Raw genomic sequence first — 24,644 nt, 5'->3', positions numbered from 1 at the left:
TCGAGGTGCCAGTCTTTTTGCTCTCGTATGAGAGCAAAGGGCTATATATACAATATTCAACGAAGCCAATGCATGTAACATATTCAACAATCAATTTGAAGCTTTTCCACACCTCACTCTTGTGTTTTTCTTTTCAATTCTCCTGTTCTTAGTTTTTCCTTAACTTCTTGCTCCAAGTCAAAAGAGATTTTGAATTCGCGGAGGGAATTATGAGGAGGGCCGCGTTCACTTGCCGTGCTCAGAGCATGCTTTGGCTCTGCAGCTCCAAATGCAATTACCGTAAAACCTCTATTTGAGCGGCACCTCTATTTGAAGAGCAGCTCTATTTGAACGGCACCTCTATTTGAACGGCACCTCTATTTGAACAGCACCCAATAATTGAACGGCACCTCTAATTGAACGGCACCTCTAATTGAACGGCACCTCTAATTGAATGTCATTACGGGAAACGTTTGAAAAATAGTTAAATAGGTTTTTCTCAACCTGAGAAGGTAGTCAGATGGCAAGCGCCTTCTTGCCTGGGATTCATACCGTTGTCACATTAGCGATGTCACCAATGAGCAATTGAAGAAGCTTCATATTGATGTGGCCGTGATTCCAGGAGGCTGCACCAAATGCAAACAGGCCCCTACTGAAACACCCCATTCAAGGCCAAAGTCCGACAGTTCTACGAGAACTGGATGTTGCACGGCTCCAAGGATTGCCAGAGTCATTGTTTCCGGTCAGACGGCCCGATTCAGACTGGTTTGCAACTTCTCCAGTAAACGCGAGCCAACGCCAGTGACAATGAACTTGAACTCACTCAGACGCTGGATGCTGATGCGAAAGGTGATGTGAATGACGAGCACAGCTACAACAGCGACGTGTCATTTGATTTTCACCAGTGAATTTGTAATTACTTACTAGTAATTGCCACGTATTTGTGCCTATTGTTAAATACATATGTATATGTTAACTGGTTTCTCTTTTCATCCATGAAATTTACCGCATATTCTGACCAGCTAGTTGTAAAATAGAGTGGCACCCTCTAACTGAATGGCACCTCTAATTGAACGGCACTACGGGGGAAAGTTTGATAAATAAAACAGCATGCCTTTGAAATAGAGGTTTTACAGTATATTACAGCTCCTTCTCTGTTTTATCCAAATTATTTATTTTATAACAAGTATTCCAGAGCATGCTTGCTCTTTGGCTCCAATTACAATTACATCACAGTGCCTTCTCTCTTGTATCCAAATTATTTATTTTATAACAAGTATTCCTAAGTTTAGTATCCACACATCATTTCAGTATGCATTTTCATAAACACAGATTTATTCGACTGGAGGTCGTTGATAGGCAGGATTCTGTAAGTGTCTGCGCCCCGTCTGCGCGTCGTAAAATTCATGATTGGCTGGTCACTGGATGACGTCACTAGATGACGAATGTCGCGAGATTGTCCGCAGCCCCTGCTGCGTCACTACGGTATCGCATCGGCGATCAACAGAACTCTTACATTGCTAGGATTCTGTAAGTGTCTGCGCCCCGTCTGCGTCGTAAAATTTATGAATGGTTCTTTCCATTGCTTAATTTGTAGTGGTTCATGGTTCTTTTTAGGAATTTGGAATCCTACTCAATCAAGGGAGTACAAATATATATTTTTAGTAATGCAGATTTACAAAAAAAGTTACAAAAATATTTGTCTACGTAATTCTACGCGATTTTCCCACAAAAAAGCTTACGATGAAAATAGTCACAAAAATAAAATAAAAACCTGATTGATTATGCTTACCATGTTACCTTTATTTAAAAAAAAGAAGTCAGTGAGAGAGACCACAAATCGTATTAGTATACTTTTTTTTTTTAAGTGAGAGATGCCCGACCCGATTCAAACCCAAAGTAATGATTGACATTTTTTGGTCCGAGCTGGTTCGTGTCGGTTCGGGCTCAGGCTAAAGATCTCACCTCTAGTGCATATTAATGAGAACAGCCCTTTATTTTTGTCACTATAAGTCGCTACTTTTTTCTCTCCATTTGTATCTTGCGGCTTTTATAACAAAGCAGCTTTTTTATTCATTTGTTCATTATCCATTTCACTTATCCTTATTATGGAGTTGCAGGGTTCTGGAGCCTATCCAAGCTCCTTACGGGCACGGAATGGGGAACACCCTGAAAAGTTCGGTCGCAGGCTTATTTATTTATTTATGTTTTAATTTTATTTCATAATTCATTCATTTCCATACCACGCATCCTCAAAAGGGCTATGGGGGTTGCTTGCGCCTCACCCAGCTGACTTCAGGCGAAAGGCAAACTACACCCTAGACTGGTCGCCAGGCAACTTTAAGGAACACAGGACCATCCGCACTCACAATCATACTGCCACTAGCGGGAATCGAGCCCGCTCCTGCCCGCACCAAAGTTAGTCAAGTGAACTTCTACACCACAAGGCCCCTTCATCTTCAAATTTCCTCATTAAAAATAAATTACTTTGGGGCGCTCAGTTTCTAACCACTGGAGCAAGTGTTTAATTTTGACAACATTCATAGGTATTCCCTGTGTGTATTCTGTTCTCCGAACGTACCATTAGCTATTTAGCTATACAGGTTCCATTTATGTGAAATCTGGTATAAAAAAGAAAGAAAAACCCTTGCTGCCAGAAGAGCCATTTAAGTCTCACCTTGGATGATTAGTGCACATTATTTTAATAGAATGGATATTCAAATTTTGCCTTGACTGGTCTCTCAGCTGCTATACTTAAGTTGACACAGCTTTTTAAAATCTTCATCAAAAACTCTGGGGATATTACAGACAAATAGGATTCCATCTAATGTTATATGCTACTACTAATTAACAATTTTAAACGGATAGACATTCACTGTTTGCTACGACACAGTGCTAGCACTCTTTAGCCATTATAAAGGAGCACTCATGGGACCTAAATACCCAAAATGATGCTGATGCTTGATTTCATTACAGAAAAAAAATAAAAATAGCCCTAGGAGTTTTGACTTTAGCTTGATTTAAAAGTTACAAATTGCGACAGGAATCAGATTGCTACAAGGGTGCAATGCTAATGTTTTGTGCTTGCTTATATCCCCGTGCCTCACCATATCAGGTGGTGTGGTGGGGATTTTCAAGACAACTCTGACCACTTCAACTATTTTCATTCATTCATTCATCTTCCATACCGCCCATCCTCGTAAGGGATCAAGGGGGTTGCTGGAGCCCATCCCAGGTATCTTCGGGAAAAAGGCAGACTACAACCACGCCAGTCAGCCGTAGGGCACACAGAGAGACAAACAATGTTACGATCGGGGAAGGAGGACCCCAAAGCAGGCGAGGGCTGAGAGTCTGGTGCTTTCGAATCTTTAATAGAATTGTCCAAGAGACGGGCAAGCACAAGAGGGCATAGCGTAGGCGAGTCGATAGTAGTAGAAGGAAGGTCTTTAGCCATGAAGTCCATCGTGAAGTCCAGCGTGGAGGACACAAGGGCAAAGGCGAAGTCGTCCGTGGTCAGTGGTCCGTGATCCATGCTCCGTGATCCTTGGTCGTGGGGCTAAGCGTGGTCAGAATCCTGGGAGCAAAACAAGAGGTTGTAGATCAACAAGGCAGGCAAGGAGAAAACACGAGAGGGTACCTAAGAGTGAACTGAGACGATCCAGCAGCATGGTCAAGTTCCTGGTGGCCTTAAATACTGTTTGCCGGCTAATGACTCGCTCCTGGCATCACTCCAGTCATGGACCTGTGATAGGGTGACAGGCGCAAACAGCCACCAATCTGGTCTGAGGCCTGACAAACAACGCAGTACCAATCATACCGCCACCGCCGGGAATCAAAACCGCGCCTGCCCGCACCAAAGTCAGCTGAGTGAACCTCTACAACATGGGTGGCCAACTCTGGTCCTCAAGAGCGGCTATCTGGTCTGTTTTCCATATCTCCCTCCACCAACACACCTGAATCAAATAATCGAGATCGGTGTCAAGCTTCTGGATGAGTTGATCATCTGAGTTTGCCACCCCTGCTCTACAACACAAGGTGGCTCACTTTAACTTTAGAAGGAAAATGTTGTGGATTATGTTTTGTCTTCTTTGTGTATATAGAGACCTGTTATTTTTACCTAGAGTTTCAGAGTACATGAGTTGGACTGATGGTTGTGTGTGGTTCCTCTGACTGACATGAATCTCTCTGTGTGTTGATGTTGTTTTTTGGGCAACACAGATTATTTTTAATCAATGGATGTTTTCCTAAATAATGTGACATTTGAGCAATGCGGCATATTTTCAGATATTGCTTTATAGTGCCGAAATTTTATTATTTGAAATTTGGGATTTGCTCATTTCTGAGTCAACATGAGACAATATTCAGGTATTCTAACTCTATCATTTTAAACACTTCCAATATGGCTTCTCTGACACCCTCCTGAGAATTCAGTTGAATTTACGTTGTGCAACCTTCTGGGACAGACATCCTCTCACTTCTCATTAGAGGCACAATGAGAGAAGGAAGCACTGCAGCTAAACATAAAGTCACTCAGAGAAAGACTAAATGAAGGAAGCAAAACACAATGGAAACTGGTGCATGGGAGCACTGATTCCCTGTGTTTCCCACACAAAGGTGCGCAATAATACACTGCCACCATTCAGAAACATACTAAAGAATAAACACACTTTAAAAATAAAATTCTAACTTGTAAATAACATTTTCTTGACATTGAAATGGCAACAACAAGTTTGACCGTGGCTTTATTTCATCCATTCAGACCTCATTTATTGATATGCACTATTAAGACATTGATATTTTTTGTGAGGTGAAGAGAAAACAACTTTTTCTGAGTATTAATGTGAACTGCTAATGCCATATTTTTAATTGGATATCCAACCCATGTTAACTGTGTGAATTGTAAAAAGTCAATTGGACGTCTGCCATGATCAATGGAAGCTAAAGATTTCATTTTGGGTTACTTCTTTCTCATTTTAGTGTCATTTTCTGTACTTTGTGAGATATTTGGAGTAACTTCCAGTTTGGGAGTTTAACAAGTTACTTTTGGTTAGGTTGTGGGCATGAGTTTTTGTGTTACTTCCATGATAACACATGGGCTGCCATTCATGGCATTTAGACGCCTAATCCATTTTGATTTGGAAGGGGCAAGTGAACAAATATGACTACGGGCACAGGGGTGACCCAAGTGCAGTAAGTAGTGCAGTGTTTCCCAATCTGCCGTGAGCGATGAGTCTAGTGTTCCACTAGACTCTAGTGTGGTGAATTTTATTTTTTTTATGAACATTTATTGTTGACAGTTTAAAAGTTGAACATGTTGATATTATGGTCAAGACAACTGGTGAAATATATATTCATTTTCTGTACTGCTAACATGGGATATAAATTGAAATTGTTATAGTGTAATAATTACAGTTCAAATTGATAACGTTGAGTGGAGAAAGAACTATAGCAAGCAAGATACTAAGGGCCTGTTTTTATCAGTAAATTGAGTGGGATGGACATGTGAGAATTACGTCTGTGCAACATTACATCCGCTAAAGTTGTGAAGCATGAGTCTTGACAGCGCAGTGCGAGTGTTGCGTACGACAGTTGTTTACGCTGCTCTTAAAAGACCAACCACAAGGGAGTCAAAAACATATATATAGTAATAAGGTAGCACTAGAGTTATTGTCAGCACCACAATGATATGCCAACGTGAAGCTCCCATCGGTGCAATCCGGACTCAACAGGTTCCACATTGTAGCTTACAGGTTAGCGAAGAGCCCAATGCACAAATCAAAAGAGACATCTTGCCCACAAGTCATACTCAGTTCCTGATCCCTGAAATAGCTCTAAGATGATACAGCATGTAAAACTTTATTATACAACCAGATTGACATACGAGCAGTCTGTCGGAACCAAATGTGGTCACAAGTCGATGACTGCCTGTATTTAAAAAAAGTATTAGGATACAATACTAATATTCATTAATTTTCTGAGCTGCTTTTTCCTCACAAGGGGCGCAGGGGTGCTGGACCCTATCCCAGCTGACTTCGAGTACGGGTCAGGGATACCCTGAATTGGTGGTAAGACAATCGCAAGGCACGAGGAAACAGACAACCATGTACGCTCACACTCATGCCTAGAGGCAATTTAGAGTGTCCAACAGGCCTACCATGCAGGTGATTGGAATGTGTGAGGAAATCATAGTAACCGAAGAAAACCCACGCAGGTCCGGGGAGAACATGTAAACTCTGGGTGGATCCCGCCCTGGATCCGAACCCAGGACTCCAGGACAGTGAACCTGATGCGCTAAGCACTCATCTGCCTACAATACTAATACATTGAGGATAATTGTTATTTTTCATGTGCTTATATATAACTCAAATATAAACCTAATTAATTCAAATTTGTATCAAATAATTACAAAAAAATAACCCCAAAAAATTTAAGGGTTCCAGTTTATCAGGACAGCTGGCGCTACCATTGAGGTATTATTATTTTATGATAGGGTGTTGGCAACCCTAAATTAAAACATTCCTATCCCACACACTGGAAAGATAGTTGAGATATAGGGAACCAAAGGCAAAGCGTTACCTGTCATATGTCACAGTCGTCAGACCGCATTCTCCCCTATCAGAAAGAAGTGAGATATTTGTATGATCTTCATTGAATTATTACAATTTTTAACACAGATTTTACAGACATATCCTCAGTAGCGTACCTCAGGGTCATAGGGCGTTGCGGCACAAAATAACCACAATTCACGCAATAACAATAGTCTTCTGATGTTGCCATGGAAACATCTGATGGTTAAGGCTATTCGCCTCATGCATTTGTATGAATGGAACCCACCAATGCAGTTACATTACATGGTGTGCATCCACATGGTAAATACTCAAACAATGTTTTTTTTGATGGCATCAATCTATAACAATGACCAGGTTAATTTGTTTGCATGGTAGTGACAGTATTACTGTATTTTATTTTGTTTACCCCCAAAATATGCAAAAAGTTGTCCATATTTTATTTTCAAGATGCTGAAAGAACATGATTTACCCAAACCTTTCATAGATCTGATTTACACTACCTGAATATCAATTGAGAGCACTTTTTAATAAAACATGCATTATAAAAAAAACATGTGATCGCTTTAATTTACCATAACGTATAAGATCTATCCAGCAATTATATTTGCTTCAATCAACATCTTACTAAAAATGAATCATTATTATACATGAGTAATAGACAGCCAGCCAATCTACTAGTCATGCAGGTGTGCATTTTTTCTGTGGGTGTGAGTTCAAACAACACTTTTTTACTGCGCTCATTCGTCATAGTAATCCCCTTCCGACACTCTAAGGGGCACCGCTTGAATCACTGCCATGGAATTGAGGGGTTTGTGTTTCTGTGTGTCTAGTTACTTAAATGTAAAAAACTCCTAAGACAACAAGACAGTTTCCGGGTAATCATGACTAACGTAAACATTCCAGTCAAGGAATGTCCAATGCCAAGTACTGTTTGATCATCATGTCACATATAAAAGAGCTGGAAACGTATCTAATCATCCCCCATAACATAAGCCTTGCAACAACAACACAGGCTTCACTTTGTGGTTTGGGATGGGCTTGAATCCAGCAGCATACATGAAAAGTAGGTCTGTCCCTGACCTGAGATAACTCTGTTCTGCTTTGCCACTCTGTCTCCCTCTTCTGACAGCGCAAAAACCAATCAAATACATGCGAACTTGTGATCTTTAACATTCACAATCTTTAAACCCCAATTAATTTGCTAATTTAATACAGTAACTGGCAGATTTGAAATCAACAGCAAGCTGATAAAAAGCTGTATTGCATCATTGTTACTCAAGCACAAGCTTGTTTTAGAACTAACTTTGAGGTGTGCATGCATCATCGACTTCATGTACTACCATATTTACTTGCATATAAGCCGCACCCTTAAAATGGCCTTAAAATCGTAGAATTTTACAGTTTCTCTAATATAACACACCCCCGGATTCAGAATTGTCTACCTCCATATTCATGGAATTAATAGGGAGTCCAAATCTATTACTGTGAAGGTAAAATCTTGAGAGAAATCCCCCCACGTGATATTTCTGAGACACTGTCACAATCGTCTGCTGGATTGCACATTATTTGGATCATTATCATAAGGAAGTTAATATGGCTGTCTTTAAAAAAAGAATTATTCCATTAGAAAAAAAAGTCTATCTTGACGAGAACCTGATGCTTTTTGATGACAAAAATTAAAATTTTCTCACCAGACGTTTAATATGGTGTGGTAGCCATATTGCTTCTAATGCCGAAATATCTCGATGATATTTTGATCATTAATATTAATTCAATAGTCACTTTTGAACAAGAAATAAAAAGAAAATAAATCAAAGCACAATTGTTTTATTTCATAATCATAAAGGGAATTGCCGGCACATAGTGAATTTCAGAAAAGAAGTCACGTGAGCAGTAAAACCAGAAAGTGTGTCCATAGCGGTCTAGTGTTCACCAAGTCTCTGGGTGCAATAATAGCATGGGATACACATTACGCAGGTATCAAGGATGATATTTCAATGATCGACCTTAAGACCTTAACAACAATTGGGATGTCATGGTATGACAAGGCTACTCGGGGCTGGCCAGTCAGAGCATGTTTAAACTATGGTAAAATGGTGGCGCACTGAATGAGCAATGGCAGGCACAAGTACAAACACATGTATCAAGGCTACTGGCGTCTGGCCAGTCAGAGCATGTTTAACTACGGTAAGACGGTGGCGCCCTGAATGACCAATGAGTTTTATGGAGGGAGTTTTATGCAAGATACGGTTTATTTTTTCTTGAATTGTATTCATAGACGTCAAAATAAATTGTTATTAGCGTTTTATCTGTTTATCTTTTCTCTATTTTGAAACAAATGACTATCGGCAGCATTGTTTTGAGTTGTGGCATTTCGTCTTTGTCACTTATCAGTTTTGTGCATTGTAAGTCTAATTTGTGCACATATAAGCCCTTGAGTCAGTCATAATTTTTTTGAGCGAGAAATGCGGTTTATACGCAAGGAAAATACAGTATCTCCTTCCTGGCAGCAAATAAACTCACATAATACATACTCGATGGCTGCATGTACATGTATTTCATCTGAGGACTGATTGAAGTAATATGACATAAATATTTTCTAGAAGCATCACTGTGTGTGAGATGTTAGTGCGTTAGCTCCACAGTTCTAAGATCTGGGGCCGAGGGTTTGATCCCAGATCCGGACCTACCATTGATTACTTTACATTTTCTCCCCAGTCTTGTGAGGTCAGCTGGTAGAACGCTCTGAATTGCCCCTAGACATGAGCGTGAGCGTGAAAGGTTGTCTCTTTCCACATGCCCTTCGATTGGTGGTCCACCAATTCAGGTCCCCCGCCAAGTGCAAGTAGTTAGCTGGGATAGGTGCCAGCACCTCCCGTGTTGAACCTTGTGAGGAGAGGCAGTATGGAAAATGAATTAATGAGTTTTCTATTTTACTTTGAGCTCAAGCATTATTAGTTATAGTGTATTTTTTAATGAAGAAATGAAATTCAAAGGTCTTCACACAAGGATAATAGTTCAACATTTGCAATTCTTAACCATTGGACTAGCTGACAGGGTTAGGCAAACTATTCCACAAAGGGCCACAGTGGGTGCAAGTTTTCCTTCCAACACAAAAGGGGAGCACCCTTTCTCCAATCTGGTTTCTTACAAGTGCACTTAGGGGATTCCAGTCAGGAACTTCTTGCCTTCTGCAGAAATCTCATTGGTTAAACTGTGTGTGCTGGATTGGTTGGAACAAAAATCTCCACCCACAGCACCCCTCAAGAACCAGTTTGCCCACCCCTGGACTAGCAGCATCCGTCCAGTATTGAGTTTTGTCAACATATTTGGGATACTTAGGTTTGTTGCTCAAATCTATATTATTATTTCAACAAATTTGGGACCCTTAAGTTTTTGGTCAAATCTGGGAAAACAAGAGTGAGTCAAATCCTGTAGAAATTAGATCATTTTATTGGGATCTATTTGATTCGTGTTAATGGAAACATTTTAAGGTTATAACAGGGAAAAGAAATAGACTTACCATATTTACTGATTTTTCCACTATTTTACAGTCATGGCTAATAGAAGAACCAGTTTGCCCACCCCTGGACTAGCAGCATCCGTCCAGTATTGAGTTTTGTCAACATATTTGGGATACTTAGGTTTGTTGCTCAAATCTATATTATTATTTCAACAAATTTGGGACCCTTAAGTTTTTGGTCAAATCTGGGAAAACAAGAGTGAGTCAAATCCTGTAGAAATTAGATCATTTTATTGGGATCTATTTGATTCGTGTTAATGGAAACATTTTAAGGTTATAACAGGGAAAAGAAATAGACTTACCATATTTACTGATTTTTCCACTATTTTACAGTCATGGCTAATAGAAGCGCTTTAGATACAAACCTGAGGCTTGTTATGACTATACTACAATGACATCAGTGGTAAGTGAGTACACACATACGTGAACACAAAACTTATTACTAGGCATTCGTCGCCAAGCTGGTCAATAGCAAGACTCAACACTTAGGTAACAGCATGCCTCTTTTTTCACTCGCACTGGAAGTGACTGCCTGAAAACGATGACAGTCAAGGAATATGGATGTACTAAAAACTATAATGAAAGTAAATTTCAGGAACTAATGTGTTGGAACTCTGTGAAAATTTGCCATGGTTCTGGAAATAGATTAAAAGTGAGGGAAAGTGTTTTTTGGTCAGTGGGGCGCTTAAAATGTGACCTTATTGTATACAGTATTGTGTGGAGTTTTTAACTTTGAGACAGACGGTAGCAGCTAACGCCGAAGGAGAGAGACTTGATATGGAAAGCATAGTACCTGGAGAAAACCCACGCAAGATAGAGGAGAACATGCAAACTCCACACATAGAGGACCAATGTGGATAGTTCCTTAAAGCATTTGTAAGCAGATATAACACTGTAAAGTAATCCCTCAAATATTGTGATTAACAGGACAATAACAGGCTCAATAAGCTGGCCAGGGGGGCCAGCTCTGTTCTAGGCTGTCCTTTGGACTCTGTGGAGGAAGTGGGAGAGCGGAGGATTCTGACCAGGATGATGTCCATCATGGACAGCACCTCCCACCCCCTGCATGAGACTGGAGTCCCTTCAAAGCTCTTTCAGCAATAGACTGCTGCACCCTCATCCCAGGAAGGAGCACTTCCGCAGATCCTTCCTCCCATCAGCTGTCAGGCTCTTTAACAAAAAAAATGGCTGATATATATTTCAGGAACACGCATATTTATTTTTATATCTATTCATGTATTTATTTTATTAACTTACTTATTCCCTATCTATTTATGTCTGAAATGCCTTTCCTGTTTCTGCATCCTCACCCTCTTGCTACCGTGACAACGAAATTTCCTGAATAAGGGGTGAATAAAGTTATCCAATCAGACCAGGCATGGCCGTGGTAATCGAAAAATCGCAAAAAGGGTCACCCCTATTATGAGTACTTTTTTCAGTGCTGCTAGCAAGGTCGCTTCTAGTTATGAGTTTCAACGTGGATTCTCACATTTTTATGAACTTTAGAAAAATCGAGGATACACTGTACTGCTTTAATAAATGAATTATTTTTCTGGTTTATATTATACAAGCCAACACAAAAACAAAATAGAGACACTTGGATCTTTATAAATATTACTCATTTGATTGCGATTCACAGCATTTGTGTAAGTTTGATTGAAGAGCATCAGCTATTTTGTTGCTTTGCAAAACCTTATCTCGTCGGTGGCCAATTTCTTTCGATCTGTGGTCGTAAGAATGTCACAAGTGCCAGTGGGTGTGAAATACCTTCATTCCCCATGTGATTTGCTGCATGCTGAAATCTTTACTTAGCCGGGATATATGGACAAATTTGAGCTCACGTGAGCAGGAAGCTTGAATGACAGATGATGCAATCCTATAAAGCAGTTGCATGAGCCAATCACAAATATGAGCCTGTTGCATCACAAGTCACCATGAAATAGCCTGATCATAAAATTATAGTAGTACACGCGTATCTAGTCAGACGCAATTTTACTCAATAATAAACTTCATCGCATGGGATGTAATTATTGGCTGGAACTCGTCGAAACGTGATTTGCCGAGGGAGCTATAAAAACTACGACCCCCAACAGAATGCGTGAAGGACGTGACTGTGGACACGTCAGGTCAACGTGGCGCCGATCCAAGTTTTTTAAAAAAAAAATCATAATAAACAAGGAAATCGCTCATTTGGCTGGACATTTCTTGATGTAACCCGAATTTTGACCCCATAGCCAGCGTAGAAGACCGAAGTTCTAACTGGTGTTATCAGTGACCATCATTTACACAGCTATGCTTTACTCGAGTGTCTCCCTGCACGGATACCCTTTAAAAAATCTCAAATGAAAGCCAGCCCGTCCTTTTTTAATGGCCTACGCAAACCTCATTTCCCCCTCATGACTGTCTTGAGCTTCCCAAAGGGGATGTTAAAAGTTGAATGAATGGGGAGCTACAAACAAAGGAGCCTCATTCATCGGCGCACAGAAAACCCCACGTTTATCACTTAAACCGATTAAATTAGTAAATCTGGACAAATTAGACCTCGTTAAAACATAATGGTGCAAATTAAGTAAAATTGTGCTTTTAAAAAAAGTTGTTGTTTTTTAACACAGATGTTTAGTTGTGGTTGGCGATTTGGAAGTGAGCAAAGTTGTTTAAGTGCGGCACCCTGGTGTGTCTTTGATTGCAACTTCAAAGGCTAGTGTCGTCACTCGTCTATAATACGTGCAAGTACGGAGTGTTCCAAAATAAATATTGACGAGATTGTTGTATTCAAATGAGCTGCCGGCCGCCGGACGTAGACGGGCCAATCAGAACCCGGGCTATCAGTACACCTTCTTTCTGAAATCATTCATAACGCCGATGCGTCAAACACACATACACGAGCCAGCTATAAATAGGGCTGCGCGCAACGCACTCTTCGACATTTTCCCCAAAATCAAAGGAAACCCTCAACCGAGCAAGATACCGTGGGAAAACCGCGTTACTTTTCAATATTTATACTATCTTGCTATCATCTTAGATTATTGGACTGTTGTGTATAGGCATAAATATGCGTTTTGGTGGATTTGACATGAAACACGTCATGGTGGCAGCGGTGTGCTTCCTACTAGCAACAGGGACGCTGGGGTCCCCTGTGGTGGTGCCAGAGCCGATCCGATGTTCCTCGTGTACTCCGGAGAGGCTGAGCCAGTGTCCGCCGGTGGATCCCGGGTGCGCTGAGGTGCTGCGGGAGCCCGGCTGTGGATGCTGTCCCGCCTGCGCCCTCACAGCGGACGAGCTGTGCGGCATCTACACGGCCCCGTGCGGCTCCGGACTAAGGTGCGCCCCGAAACCGGGGGACCCCCGACCGCTGCACTCTCTCACTCGAGGACAAGCTGTGTGCACGGAAAGCTCGGAGCCGAAACCGACACCGGAGCCTCGGAGTCAGACACAAGGTAGGCCTTTTTTCTCCCTCCCCCAGACACATGATCTAGTAATTCATGCTGCCCGATTACTAATAAGATTAGTGTTGCACCCTGTGCTTTTAATTTTTAATTTTTAAAAATATGTTTTACTCCATCCTTCCCCGTCACGTAAATTTCACGTCCTTTCTCCAGATCAGGGAGAGCAAGAAGCTGAGCAGGAGAATATGGCCGTGGTCTCGGACCCCGGCTTCTCTTACTACCTTCCCGGTCAGAGCAAGCCGTACGACCCGAAGGTGGCAGCTGACACCCAGGAGAGTATGAAGGCCAAACTCGTCGCCATCCGCAAGAAATTAGTCGAACAGGTGATTTTTAACGCTCGACGCGTTTTGGAATACTACCGCCGTGAATTGAATAGAATATATGTTGCTCAAAGTTTAAACATGGCAAAGGCACGATTACTTTACGCCACTAGGTGGAGCGCGCACACTGGTTGATAAGTAAATCCAGTGTGTGTAGTATCTAACTATCAGACGATATTCGCTCAAATACAAAAAACACTTTGATTTAACCCTTTGGTTGCTCGCTTGTTCCACACAGGGTCCTTGTCATATTGAGCTGCAAAGAGCCTTGGAGAAGATTGCCAAATCCCAACAGAAATTAGGAGACAAACTGACCAGATTCTACCTCCCCAACTGTGATAAACACGGGCTTTACAAAGCTAAGCAGGTTGGTCAGAGTCGTTTGTGGTGTAAGAATGACTACACCGCTCTGCATTTATTGGGCATCCTTCATGTTAAAGATTAAAGACAGTTCCATGTGTTCTATTTTCTGATTGACCTTTTGTACCAGTTTATAATATTTAGAGTGCAGGTGAATGTTGAAAAAACAGTACTGCTTCCATCTGAGAACTATTTCTAATAGTATGCCTGTCTAAAAAGTTATTTAAATGATCAAATCGTTATCAACATGGTGTTCCCGCTATTTTCATGTGAGATAGTCATCATCATTTGATTTTACGTAGCACTTAACCTCACAGGGGTCGGGGGATGCTGGAGCCTATACCAGCCAACCACGGGAACAAGGCAGGAGACACCCTAAATTAGTGGTCAGACAGTCAACCACAAGGTGTGAGTAGATGGACAACCAGCATTGAGGAAGATGAGTGGGGGAAAAAATATTGAAACTTCTCTTTTATCCTCAGTGTGAATCCTCTCTGGATAATCAAAGGGGACGGTGCTGGTGTGTGAACTCATGGAATGGCAAGAAGATTCTAGGCTCCACCGATCTGCCAGCTGATTCAGAGTGCTCTTAAAAGAGAAGGGCATCTTCCAAAGAAAAACAAGCAAGCCACTAATTTTCCACTTTGATAGCTGTTAATTTATTGACCTGTTCCTTGGTGGTGTTTTAATCAGGTACACTGTCATTCTGGGACTGCTATCACCCCATTCCTTCTCAAACACCTTTCCCAAAGAGAAGAGGAAAATAATCTATTTTTTACTTTTCTGAATGGAGATTTTAATATTGATTAATTTGCTTTAGACTTTATTTATTTCAGTTGAGTTGAATTTTGCTGTTTTGTGTAATTATTATTGATATTTATGACATTTTTGTGTCAGTTATTTTTTTCACGAGTGTTTTATGTGCATATATTTATATCGGCCCTGACTAACTCCATTGGTGAGTTAAGCTCGCTCTTCCGTTTAGTGGTCTGGAAGTTTGGTTTGTGACAAACCAAGCTAGAATGAAAGCACTGAGTGTTCAAATGTCATTTATTATTGTTTTTTCTCCTCTCTCTCTTTCTCTCTTTCTCTCTCTCTCTCTTTCTTTCTCTCTCTCTCTCTCTCTCTCTCTCTCTCTCTCTCTCTCTCTCTCCCCCTCTCTCCCTCTCTCTCCCTCTCTCTCACTCTACCTCTGTCTCCCCCTCTTTCTCTCTCCATCACTGTCCTTGATCTCTTTGTTTCACATTGCTGTCATTTAAATGTCAGTCATTCATTCTTTTATGTGAATCACCATCAGCTGTTTTGGGTGACTAAATGTGACTAAAATGACTGATTTCAATCATTGCAAACTCTCAGAAACCTTTCCCCACAGTCCAATGTGGTGCAGATCGTATGACAGGTTGGTGTCTAGTAAATGCACCTCCACTCAGACGGGTATTTCAACATTAACCTACCTCTAGTATTTGTGTCCTCTCTCAATTTTGTTTATGTGTCTATCAACAAAATGTGTTATTCTACCTTCTATGTTGCTGTTCTCTCTATTTAAGAACACATGACCACATTAAGAAGTCCCACAGTTAAACCATATTGTGGTTCACAAGTGGCGCCTCTGTTCTGGTCTACATGCTGCTGTTGGAGAGTATTGTTTATATCTATTCCAAAGAGACTAACTGCTCGCTCACTTTTGTAAGTCAGATGTAATGTAAGAAAAGGTGATATATTTAATAAAAACATTACTTATCCCCAGTTTCTATATCGAGTGTGTTTGTAAGAATGTTATTAGTGGAATTCAGGAGGAGGTCCTCATCTAACTTTAGAAAGTTTGCCAAGGACGTTCAGCTGTGCACTACCTTTTGACCTGCTCTGTTTGCTCTAGTCGTGGCAGAGGAATTTTCTACAACCTCTTTTCCCCACTGCCAGCCTGCCTGGCACCAACAGATTTATTTTTAAACTTTAAAAATGTAAACCTTCCTTTATTCTTATTGACACGTTCCGACACTTTGGGTTGCCTGATTGCATTAAGAGAAAATGCCAGCAGTATCCCAAATGCCGAGTAAACTTTTTTCTTATGAAGTAGTGAAAATTACATGGAGACATGAGCAAATATTGATATCTTAAAATGTGCTCACTATTTATTCAAAACCAAACAAATCAAAAAATGCTATTTAAATTCTAAATGAAAATAATTCCTTGGATGAGGTAGGTGAGGTGAGGTCATGTTGCTCTGCTTGCAACTTCCTTCAGTTTAAAATAAAACTCAGAAGAATTAACCTGAAATTAAAACTGTTCATTAGATATCCTTTACATGACAAGCTGGAAAAAAAATGAAATGTCTAGGGCTGTCTTGGAGGCAAGTTGGCACCATGATCATAGTGACTTGCTGATTAAATCATTAGACCTAAAGGCAGTAATGGTAATGAACAAGAGGATAATTGCGTATTACAAATAGATCATTAAGTAGTGATTTCATTCCCCAACCTTCCATGAGTTATTAGTGTGGACTATGTTTGAGTCGCCGACAAATTCATGATGAATATTCATCAGTTTGTATCAACGTATTTTAGAAAAATAATAAATAATGTACATGAAGTGGCCAGGAAATTATATGAATAAAAAACACTCACAATTATTAGGGAGGAAACGGCTTAATTATTTTTATTCATTTTACTCCCTTGACATCATGTCTTTGTATATTTCGAACATAGCACCAACAGGGTAGGTTGAAAACGTGCTACCGAACCACTAGGTAACATTTTGCAATGGCAGCCCGTTTAATGTTTAAGTATTTAAAGGGGTTATCGGGAAACCTTTGGGCGGACGCTCTTTTGACATCAATGGGTCTCCTCCCTCAGACCCCCTACCACTTGTGTCAATACAAAAATATTTGGTGCCTTGTCCTCTTTGTACAGACTTATTGGGTTAGATCATACATACCGCTTGGATCAAAGAAACAAAAACAACAATCAAAATGAAAAAGGTTGCTTTAAATGGAAAATTTTAAATGACATTTGCCATTTTTGGTGTCATGCCCCAGTGTGCATCACATTTTCTCTCTTCTCCACAACTTACCACCACCAAACCTAGGGTTACTTCTCACAGTAAAGTATATAATGCAGATGGCATACCTGTCAACTGGTACGTTCTCGCCGTAATTGGTACAACTGAAAGCCCATTTTTATATTGGTACGCTGTACACATGAAAATGGTACGCTAAACGGTGATTTTGAGAAAAAAAAATAAATTAAGGCACTTTCTAGCCATTTTTCACCATCCGCCATTGTTTCTTCCCGGAAACGCATGTCTGCCAAGTGATATATGTACCGGCGCCTCTGATTGGCTAAAAAAAAAAGATCATGATAAACATTTCGTTTTGTAACACTTTCACCATGTGATTTCCGTTTCCTGTTCCCTTGTTTATGTTTACTTTCATTTGAAAGCAATAAACACATAAACATACATTTTCTACTTGTTGTTCGTGATTTTTTACAAAAAAGTAAAGTGGTAAGATTTTCCATGTATTTATACATATATGTAAGGGCGAAAACAAAATTTGGTAAGATCACAAATGGTTCGAGGTTGACAGGTATGAGATGGTAATATGCCCAATTTTGTTATGCACAGGTGCAGTTAAAGTGCATTAGGTGCTGGTGCTGGTATCATAGGGGAATCTGGTACAAGAAGCTAAGAAACCCAGTCAAACCAGTCCTGTGCCCTTAAACAAGACTCTAACAGGTTATTGTACACTATCATACTGACAGAAAGCAAATGAGATCTTGAAGTAGTACAATAAAATGAACAAGATTAGACACACATACAAGACATGTGGATGAGAAAGTGTTTACACACAAGAGACAGCATTGCACCAGTATGTACGATGAGGACAAAAAGCTTTGGTGAACAGGTGCGAAGGATGATGAATGGATAGAAAACAGATGCAGGCAAATAACAAGAGGCTCTGATCCTTTTACCTAACTGAACACCATTTTGAATTGTCTGTGGGGGATAGTTATTTATATAATAAAAAAAATTAAAAAAAATAATATATATATATATATATATATATATATATATATATATATATATATATATATATATACATATACATATACATTTATATATATATATATATATATATATATATATATATTTTTTTTATATATATATATATATATATATATATATATATATATATATATATATATATATATATATATATATATATATATATATATATATATATATATATATATATATATATATATATATATATATATATATATATATATATATATATATATATATATATATATATATATATATATATATATATATATATATATATATATATATATATATATATATATATATATATGCCACAGCCAAAATGAGCGATTGCTCCCTGTTGTTTCTTTTCTTTGATTATTTTAAAAGTGGCTCTTCAATACACACAAACATGGGCCTTGTTGAAACTCTCCTTAACCCATCTGTCTTCCTTTCGGATGTCGAGCTTGCTCGTGGCCTGGTACGCGGCTTTGAAGGCATTTGCTTTGTTCAGAGCCGAGATTCGGGGTTGTCCGTCAACCAAAAGGATCTTGTCTTTCGAGTCCCCCTGTCCCTCTTCCAGCTTTCGAAGTAGGCTCCACATGTCTGCTGTCCCCTTTACCTCCAGGACTTTGCGTTTCCAGATCCCTAGTTTTCTCTCGCGTATTTTCACAGCAACATCTTTTTCGGCTTGGTGGTATTCATCAGCATGGAGATGCCGGTCTTGTTTCAGGGCGTCACGGCGGCGAATAGCTCCATCTACTTCGGCCCCCATCCATAGTCCACCACCTTGTCCAGCCTTCTTCAGGCCGATGTTAGCATACGCCGCCTTCATGATCGCTGTTTCCAGCCACTGTGCGTCTTATTTGACAGTAGTGTGCTCGGGGTAGTTCCTTAGTTTCTCCTCAATTGCGTCTGTGAATCCTGTCCAGTTTGCTCCTTTCCAGTTCCACACTAGTCGGCCTTCTCACACTCTGGCCGGCACTGAGTGGGTGACTGTCAGGAGGATGGGGAGGTGGTCGGAGGCAAGTGTGACAGGGTAAAGTGAGTTAAGTTATAATGAGTGCATGTGTGATGTAAAAATAGTTTTGGGATTGGGTGTTTATCATTCTTCGATTATTGATGCCTCCAGCCAAATAGCAAGGGTATGGATGGGTATTCGATTTTTTATGTCTGGGCTCATGTAGTTGATACGCGGGGGCATCTTCAGGCATTTCAGTAAAAGTTGGCTTGAAGATAACAACAACTGACCTGTCTGATTATTTGCCTCTGTGTTTTAAAGGTATGTTGTTTTGTTGTGGAGACCGATTGAGTGTGGGGTTTGCAAGAGACAATAGTTAGCATGTGAGAAAGAACATAATGTTTAGTAAGGTTTGTTTACTTTTTATGTGTGGGCGTGAATGTGCGAGTCTCGGGTGGAGGACATGATTAGCCTTTAGCAAGCTACCTTCGGCCGCCATTATAGCGTTAGCATGATAGTGTGCAGTACATGACGGTCGTAGCAAAGGAAGCTATACTATTGAGATTTCACGAGCCTCGAGTAGAGTACATGTAATAGCATTAGCAACGTACCCTCGGCCGCCTTTAGCGTTAGCATTGTGATGTGTATGTGTGTATGACGGTCGTAGCAATGAAGCTAAGCTATGCTATTGAGATTCCTTTGTTTTCCCTGCTAACTAGCTGAGGACTTTGCTAAGTTGCAAAACAAAAGGTAACAAGTTACAATAGTCGTAAGTTATGACCGTTTATCCAACAAGTACATTGTTTGGGTTATAACGGGTTGTTAATATTTTTATATGTATATATATGGGTGTTATTGTATATTATGTTTTTGTGTGAATTGATTATTATTTTCAGTAAAAGTTGGCTTGAAGATAACAACAACTGACCTATCTGATTATTTCCCCCTGTGTTTTAAAGGCAAATAAATTGTCGAATTCAGGGGTACAACACAAGCTTTTCAAGGGTTGTCCACGAGAAATGTTGTTGACGCGCTTCGGGGACGATAGTGATGTCCGGGGCTGATTTATTGCCATTCGCAGGGTCCACCCTTGTGTGCCTTCCGTCATTGATCGGCAAGCCCCCCCCCCCCCCATACTGAGGCGGTACAGGATTTGGGTTCAGATGAATGTGACCACTCCTCCTCCCCCCTGTAACCTTTGGATCATTCTATCTCTGTGAATAGCGGTGTAGTTCCGCATTCTTGGGAGCTTGTCCGTTGTCTTGAGCTTGCTTTCTTGGATGCAGCAGACGTCGATCTTCTCTTTCTCAAGGAGTTGTTCCAGTTCATCCATTCGGCACAGCACTCCATTGGCGTTCCACTGGAGGATGGTTGTTTCTCCTTTCATCAGGTCTTTCTGCTTGGTGTTCAGCAGAGGTGTGTTCTGGGGTGATCTTTCGCGGTTGCTCATCTCGGATCTGCACTCCGCGCATCTCCAGTCTGTTCTCCTCCCAGTAGCCTCTCTTTCGCCCCTCGTGTTGCTCGTGCATTTTTTGTGGTTGGAGCTGTTACACAGGGAACATTGCAGCCGTGGGGCGTTCAATCGGATCGCCTTGCTACATTGCTTGCAACGTGTTGAAGAGAGGGGTGAGTGTGTATTCTGCCATTGGTGGTCTACAGCATTGACATCCGCGTTTGGTGCACTCCTTGATGGCAGGCGGCAGTTATGACACTTCCATTGGTGGGTTCTTTTCCCACCCGAGCACTTGAGGTGGGCATTCTTTGGCCAGTTCATACAGGAGTTCCAAGGTGCGCGACGTCAAACTGTTCTGTTACATGTAGTACATATCTGTCTTGTTTGTTGGGTAGTTGTTTGTGATTGGGTGTGTAGGGGTTGTATGGGTTGGGTTGTAGGTGGTATTGTGTTGTAGCTTGGTGGATGTTGTGAATGCGGGGGAGGGAGTTGATGGGGCAGTACTGTTGCTGCTGTGTTTATTGTTACCGCCACCGTACAACAGGACCACGTTGATGTGTGGCCAGCTGCAGCGACTCTGTCTTTCCTGCGTATGGTAGTGCAGTTGTAGTGATAGCGTCTTCCGCAGTCTCTGCAGGTGGCTGCCTGGTGGTTTATGCGGATTGGCTTGTGGCATCTGTGGCAGTCATTGGTACCGTCCAGTCTACGGCAATCTCAGCAGTAGAACCCATTTGTCTCGGCTGCAGTTCTGGCCGCCACCCTGGTGAGGCCGATGCAGGTCTTTGTAAAGTGTGCCGCCCGTCGACATTCCTTGCATACCAGGTGTCTGGTGGATATTTGGCGGTTGTAGCTAAAGCAGGGAGGTCCTGGTTTAGCCTCGACATCACCGGCCCGGAGAAGGAGCAACCGAAAGGGAGTTCTCCAAAAAGGCGTTGTGGCTGAAGGCAGCACCTTTTGGTACTGTGTTGTCTCGTTTCGCAGGCATCGTCATGCGGCTTTGCCCTCGCAACCCACTGCGAGAAGGTACGAGACTCAGGCTGCTGTTGTTGTTGTTGTTGTGATGCTGCTATTGGAAGCCAGCAGAGTGTAAAGAGATCGTCAAGCATGACGCATCGCTAGTGCAATAATTTCAAAATAAAGTAAGGAATAAAGGAAATGTGGAAGTGTTTCATAACCTGAAAATTTCCCATTAAGAGGCATTCATAAATACCACTGGCCCTTGATGGTGTAGTGGTTCACTTTCCTGACTTTGGTGCTGGCAAGAATGGCATCAGTTGCTGTTCCTTGGTGGTGTGATTGTGGAGTGTTGTTGGTTTGTATGTGTGCCCTATGACTGACTGGTCACCAGTCTAGGTTGCAGTCCGCCTTTGCCCGGGTCAGCTGGGACGGGGGCCAGCACTTCGTGAACTCGACCAGGACAAACAGTGTTGAAAATAAATGAATATAAACATTTTCACACATTCCTTTAAGTCATGCTCAAAAAGTCAGCCAAAGACTCAGAGGAAGAAGGGAGGAAGAGTGTATGCTCTTAGCTCTGGAGCCTATCCCAGCTGACTTTGGGCAAATGGCAGACTACACCCTAGACCAAACTTTTCGGCCCGGGGGCCACATTGACTTTAAAAATTTGACAGATGGGCCGGGTCAGCATAAGATATGGTACATATAAAAAACTGCATTCGTTAACAGTACATATGAAACATAAACAGAAAAAAGGACCAAAGTATTAACATGCTCATATCATACTCATATCATTAAAGTAAAAAGGAATGTATTAAGAAATATTAAAATGTAATTTAAAAAAAGTTAGAGGGCTGTAAAACACAAAAAAACAAATAAGAATGGACAGAGCTACTGCCACTGGCTTCCGCGTGATGGCGCCATCTTGGGAAAAAATTAAATACAATAAATAAATAAACATTATTTGGACAACGTCGGCGGGCCGGATTAAAAGGCCTCGCGGGCCACATCCAGCCCGTAGTTTGCCCATGCCTGCCCTAGACTCATCGCCAGTCAGCCATTTTTCAGATTTTCTGAACTGCTTCATCCTCACTACGGTCGCGGGGGGTGCTGGAGCCTATCCAGAGGCGTGGGACACCCTGTATCGGTGGCCAGCTCTTCGATCGCAGAGCACAGGCAGATGGACAACCATTCACAAACACCAATACCTAGGGGCAATTTAGAGTGTCAAATCAGCCTACCATGCATGTTTTTGGAATATGGGAGGAAATTGGAGTACCCAGACAAAACCCACAGGTGGATCGACCTGGATTTGAACCCAGGCCCTCAGAGCTGTGAGGCCGACGTGCTTGCCACTCAATCCGCCAGGCCGCCCCAATATCTTTCGGACATATTAAAAAAAGTTGTTGGCCTACGTCAAAATATGGACAATAAATCTATTTCTGATCAACTTACAAGACATAAGTTTGAAATGTTGCATGGAGAAACTCATTTATTTTAGTGTGTAGAGTGTAGTATCCAATTTTCCCTCAGTTTATACCTTACATAAATTTGTAACACACCATGAAAATACATTCCCTTGAATGGATTTAACTCCTGACACCCCAACAACCCTCTAATTATGTGAAGAATTTTAGAGCTTGGCACACTGGTACACTCAAACTAGACCAGCGATGACACATTCCTGGTGTTGACAGAAAAATACCGCTGTCCGTTACTATTTTTCCACATGCAATTTTGTTAAGAGAAAGGTTTAGAATTCGCTGGACTTGCGAGCAATGGCCATCATGGCGCAAGCCAGCCAAAACCAAACTGTATTTTATCTATTTCACAGCAAACAATGGTGGCTATCAATTTTTGCAAAGTTGTACATATGTAGATAGGAACCACCAAAATCCAAATATGTGGATTGACAGTATTACTACACTGTGACTTACATTTCGAAACGTTATTCCCATTGGTCTGTCAAACTTGTTCAAACTGTAAGAAGTTGCACTTCATTAGTGGATAATATATGTATGTCCTTTGGGAATGTTAAAATCTAGCTCTGAATGCCACTGAATACAATTTTTTTTTTAAAGCAAACTTTAAAGTCACACCAAATGGACTGTTCAGCTTTATAACTACCACATTATGAATTCAGATACCGGCACTAATCCCGCTTAAACAAACAGCATCTGGACTGACTGTACTGGTGCAATTTATTTATAAGAAATAGTATCCCTGTTTTTACGCCGCTACACTACAAATGGTTACTTTGGGTGGCCCTTTTTTTGCCACAGACAAGAAAAACTAAACCGCAATTTGTTTTGTTGCTTTTCCGACAGAACCCCACACCAATTTCCGCCATCAAGCAAGCGCAATCCATACATTTCCCTGCCGCCACATCTACCATGCCACACACACTCCCAAACCACATTCTTACATCTCTACCCCCCACATACTCCCACACCACACACCTGACCGACCTCATTTCCTGAGAGGCGGGAGTCAGACGGCTGCACTGACTGGGGTAATACATGGTTTTAGTCATTCAGATAATATAGTGTTGATGCGGCTGTCAAGGCAACCACAGCAGCAAAAAAGGGTCTGTGCAAGTGTGGGTGGATGGGATGAATTAAGTGAGGAGTGAGGATTGTGTGAAGTGTTCAGGCATGTGGTGGCTCTATTTGTATGTCTGCGAGTGTGGTTTTAGAAAGGAATGGGAAATCAATGTTGAATCTGGGGGAATTAGTCACCTGTGTTTTTTATAGAAGCCTTTTCTATCATAGTTGGGTATGCAGAACCCTCCTGGGTTGAGCACATTGCTGGTTTTGAGGATATTTAGGATGCTTTCCATCTCCTCCGACACAGGCCCAGTACGGGCATGACAAACTGGCATTGGTATTACACATATAAATGTATTGGTAGTGAAGCAAATAAACGAGAATAAAATTGCATTTTCTTTTTGTTGGGGAAATATCATTTTGCCTGATTTACATATTCAGTTTCACATTGTTCTCCAGTTTAGATCTATTTTCAGACATGTTGAGTTA

At 41.1% G+C, this 24,644-nt stretch overlaps 1 protein-coding gene and 1 long non-coding RNA gene across 4 annotated transcripts; one reads left to right on the top strand and one right to left on the bottom strand.

The window, feature by feature from the left end:
• Positions 1-1,760: 1,760 nt before the first annotated feature.
• LOC144196729 (uncharacterized) lies at positions 1,761-13,515 on the bottom strand. Of its 3 annotated transcripts, XR_013326374.1 has the most exons (5): positions 11,839-13,515; positions 9,239-9,434; positions 6,556-6,591; positions 3,617-3,932; positions 1,761-3,553 (listed from the first exon to the last, which is right to left on the bottom strand). It is a non-coding gene; the product is annotated as an uncharacterized LOC144196729 (long non-coding RNA). The 3 variants fall into 3 exon arrangements; XR_013326372.1 differs by having other exon boundaries at positions 6,556-9,434; XR_013326373.1 differs by lacking the exon at positions 6,556-6,591.
• Positions 12,930-15,943, top strand: igfbp1a (insulin-like growth factor binding protein 1a). The gene is made up of 4 exons (XM_077717136.1): positions 12,930-13,508; positions 13,671-13,840; positions 14,076-14,204; positions 14,680-15,943. Exons 1-4 carry the CDS (start codon positions 13,124-13,126, stop codon positions 14,788-14,790), a joined length of 795 nt encoding a protein of 264 aa, XP_077573262.1. The 5' UTR covers positions 12,930-13,123; the 3' UTR covers positions 14,791-15,943.
• The last annotated feature ends 8,701 nt before the right edge of the window (positions 15,944-24,644 follow it).

This window comes from Stigmatopora nigra, chromosome 5 (assembly GCF_051989575.1).
Source record: "Stigmatopora nigra isolate UIUO_SnigA chromosome 5, RoL_Snig_1.1, whole genome shotgun sequence".
In the NCBI taxonomy this organism is placed as follows: Eukaryota; Metazoa; Chordata; class Actinopteri; order Syngnathiformes; family Syngnathidae; genus Stigmatopora; species Stigmatopora nigra.
The sequence above is the reverse complement of the archived record's forward strand: the minus strand, read 5'-3'. Positions and strand labels throughout refer to the sequence as shown.

What these genes read in the sequence shown, in the direction of transcription:
- igfbp1a (XM_077717136.1), top strand. Translation starts at nt 13,124, where the DNA reads ATGCGTTTTGGTGGATTTGACATGAAACACGTCATGGTGGCAGCGGTG. An exon ending in GCCTCGGAGTCAGACACAAG is followed by an intron (nt 13,509 to 13,670) that starts GTAGGCCTTTTT and finishes TCCTTTCTCCAG; the next exon opens with ATCAGGGAGAGCAAGAAGCT. An exon ending in GGCTTTACAAAGCTAAGCAG is followed by an intron (nt 14,205 to 14,679) that starts GTTGGTCAGAGT and finishes TTTTATCCTCAG; the next exon opens with TGTGAATCCTCTCTGGATAA.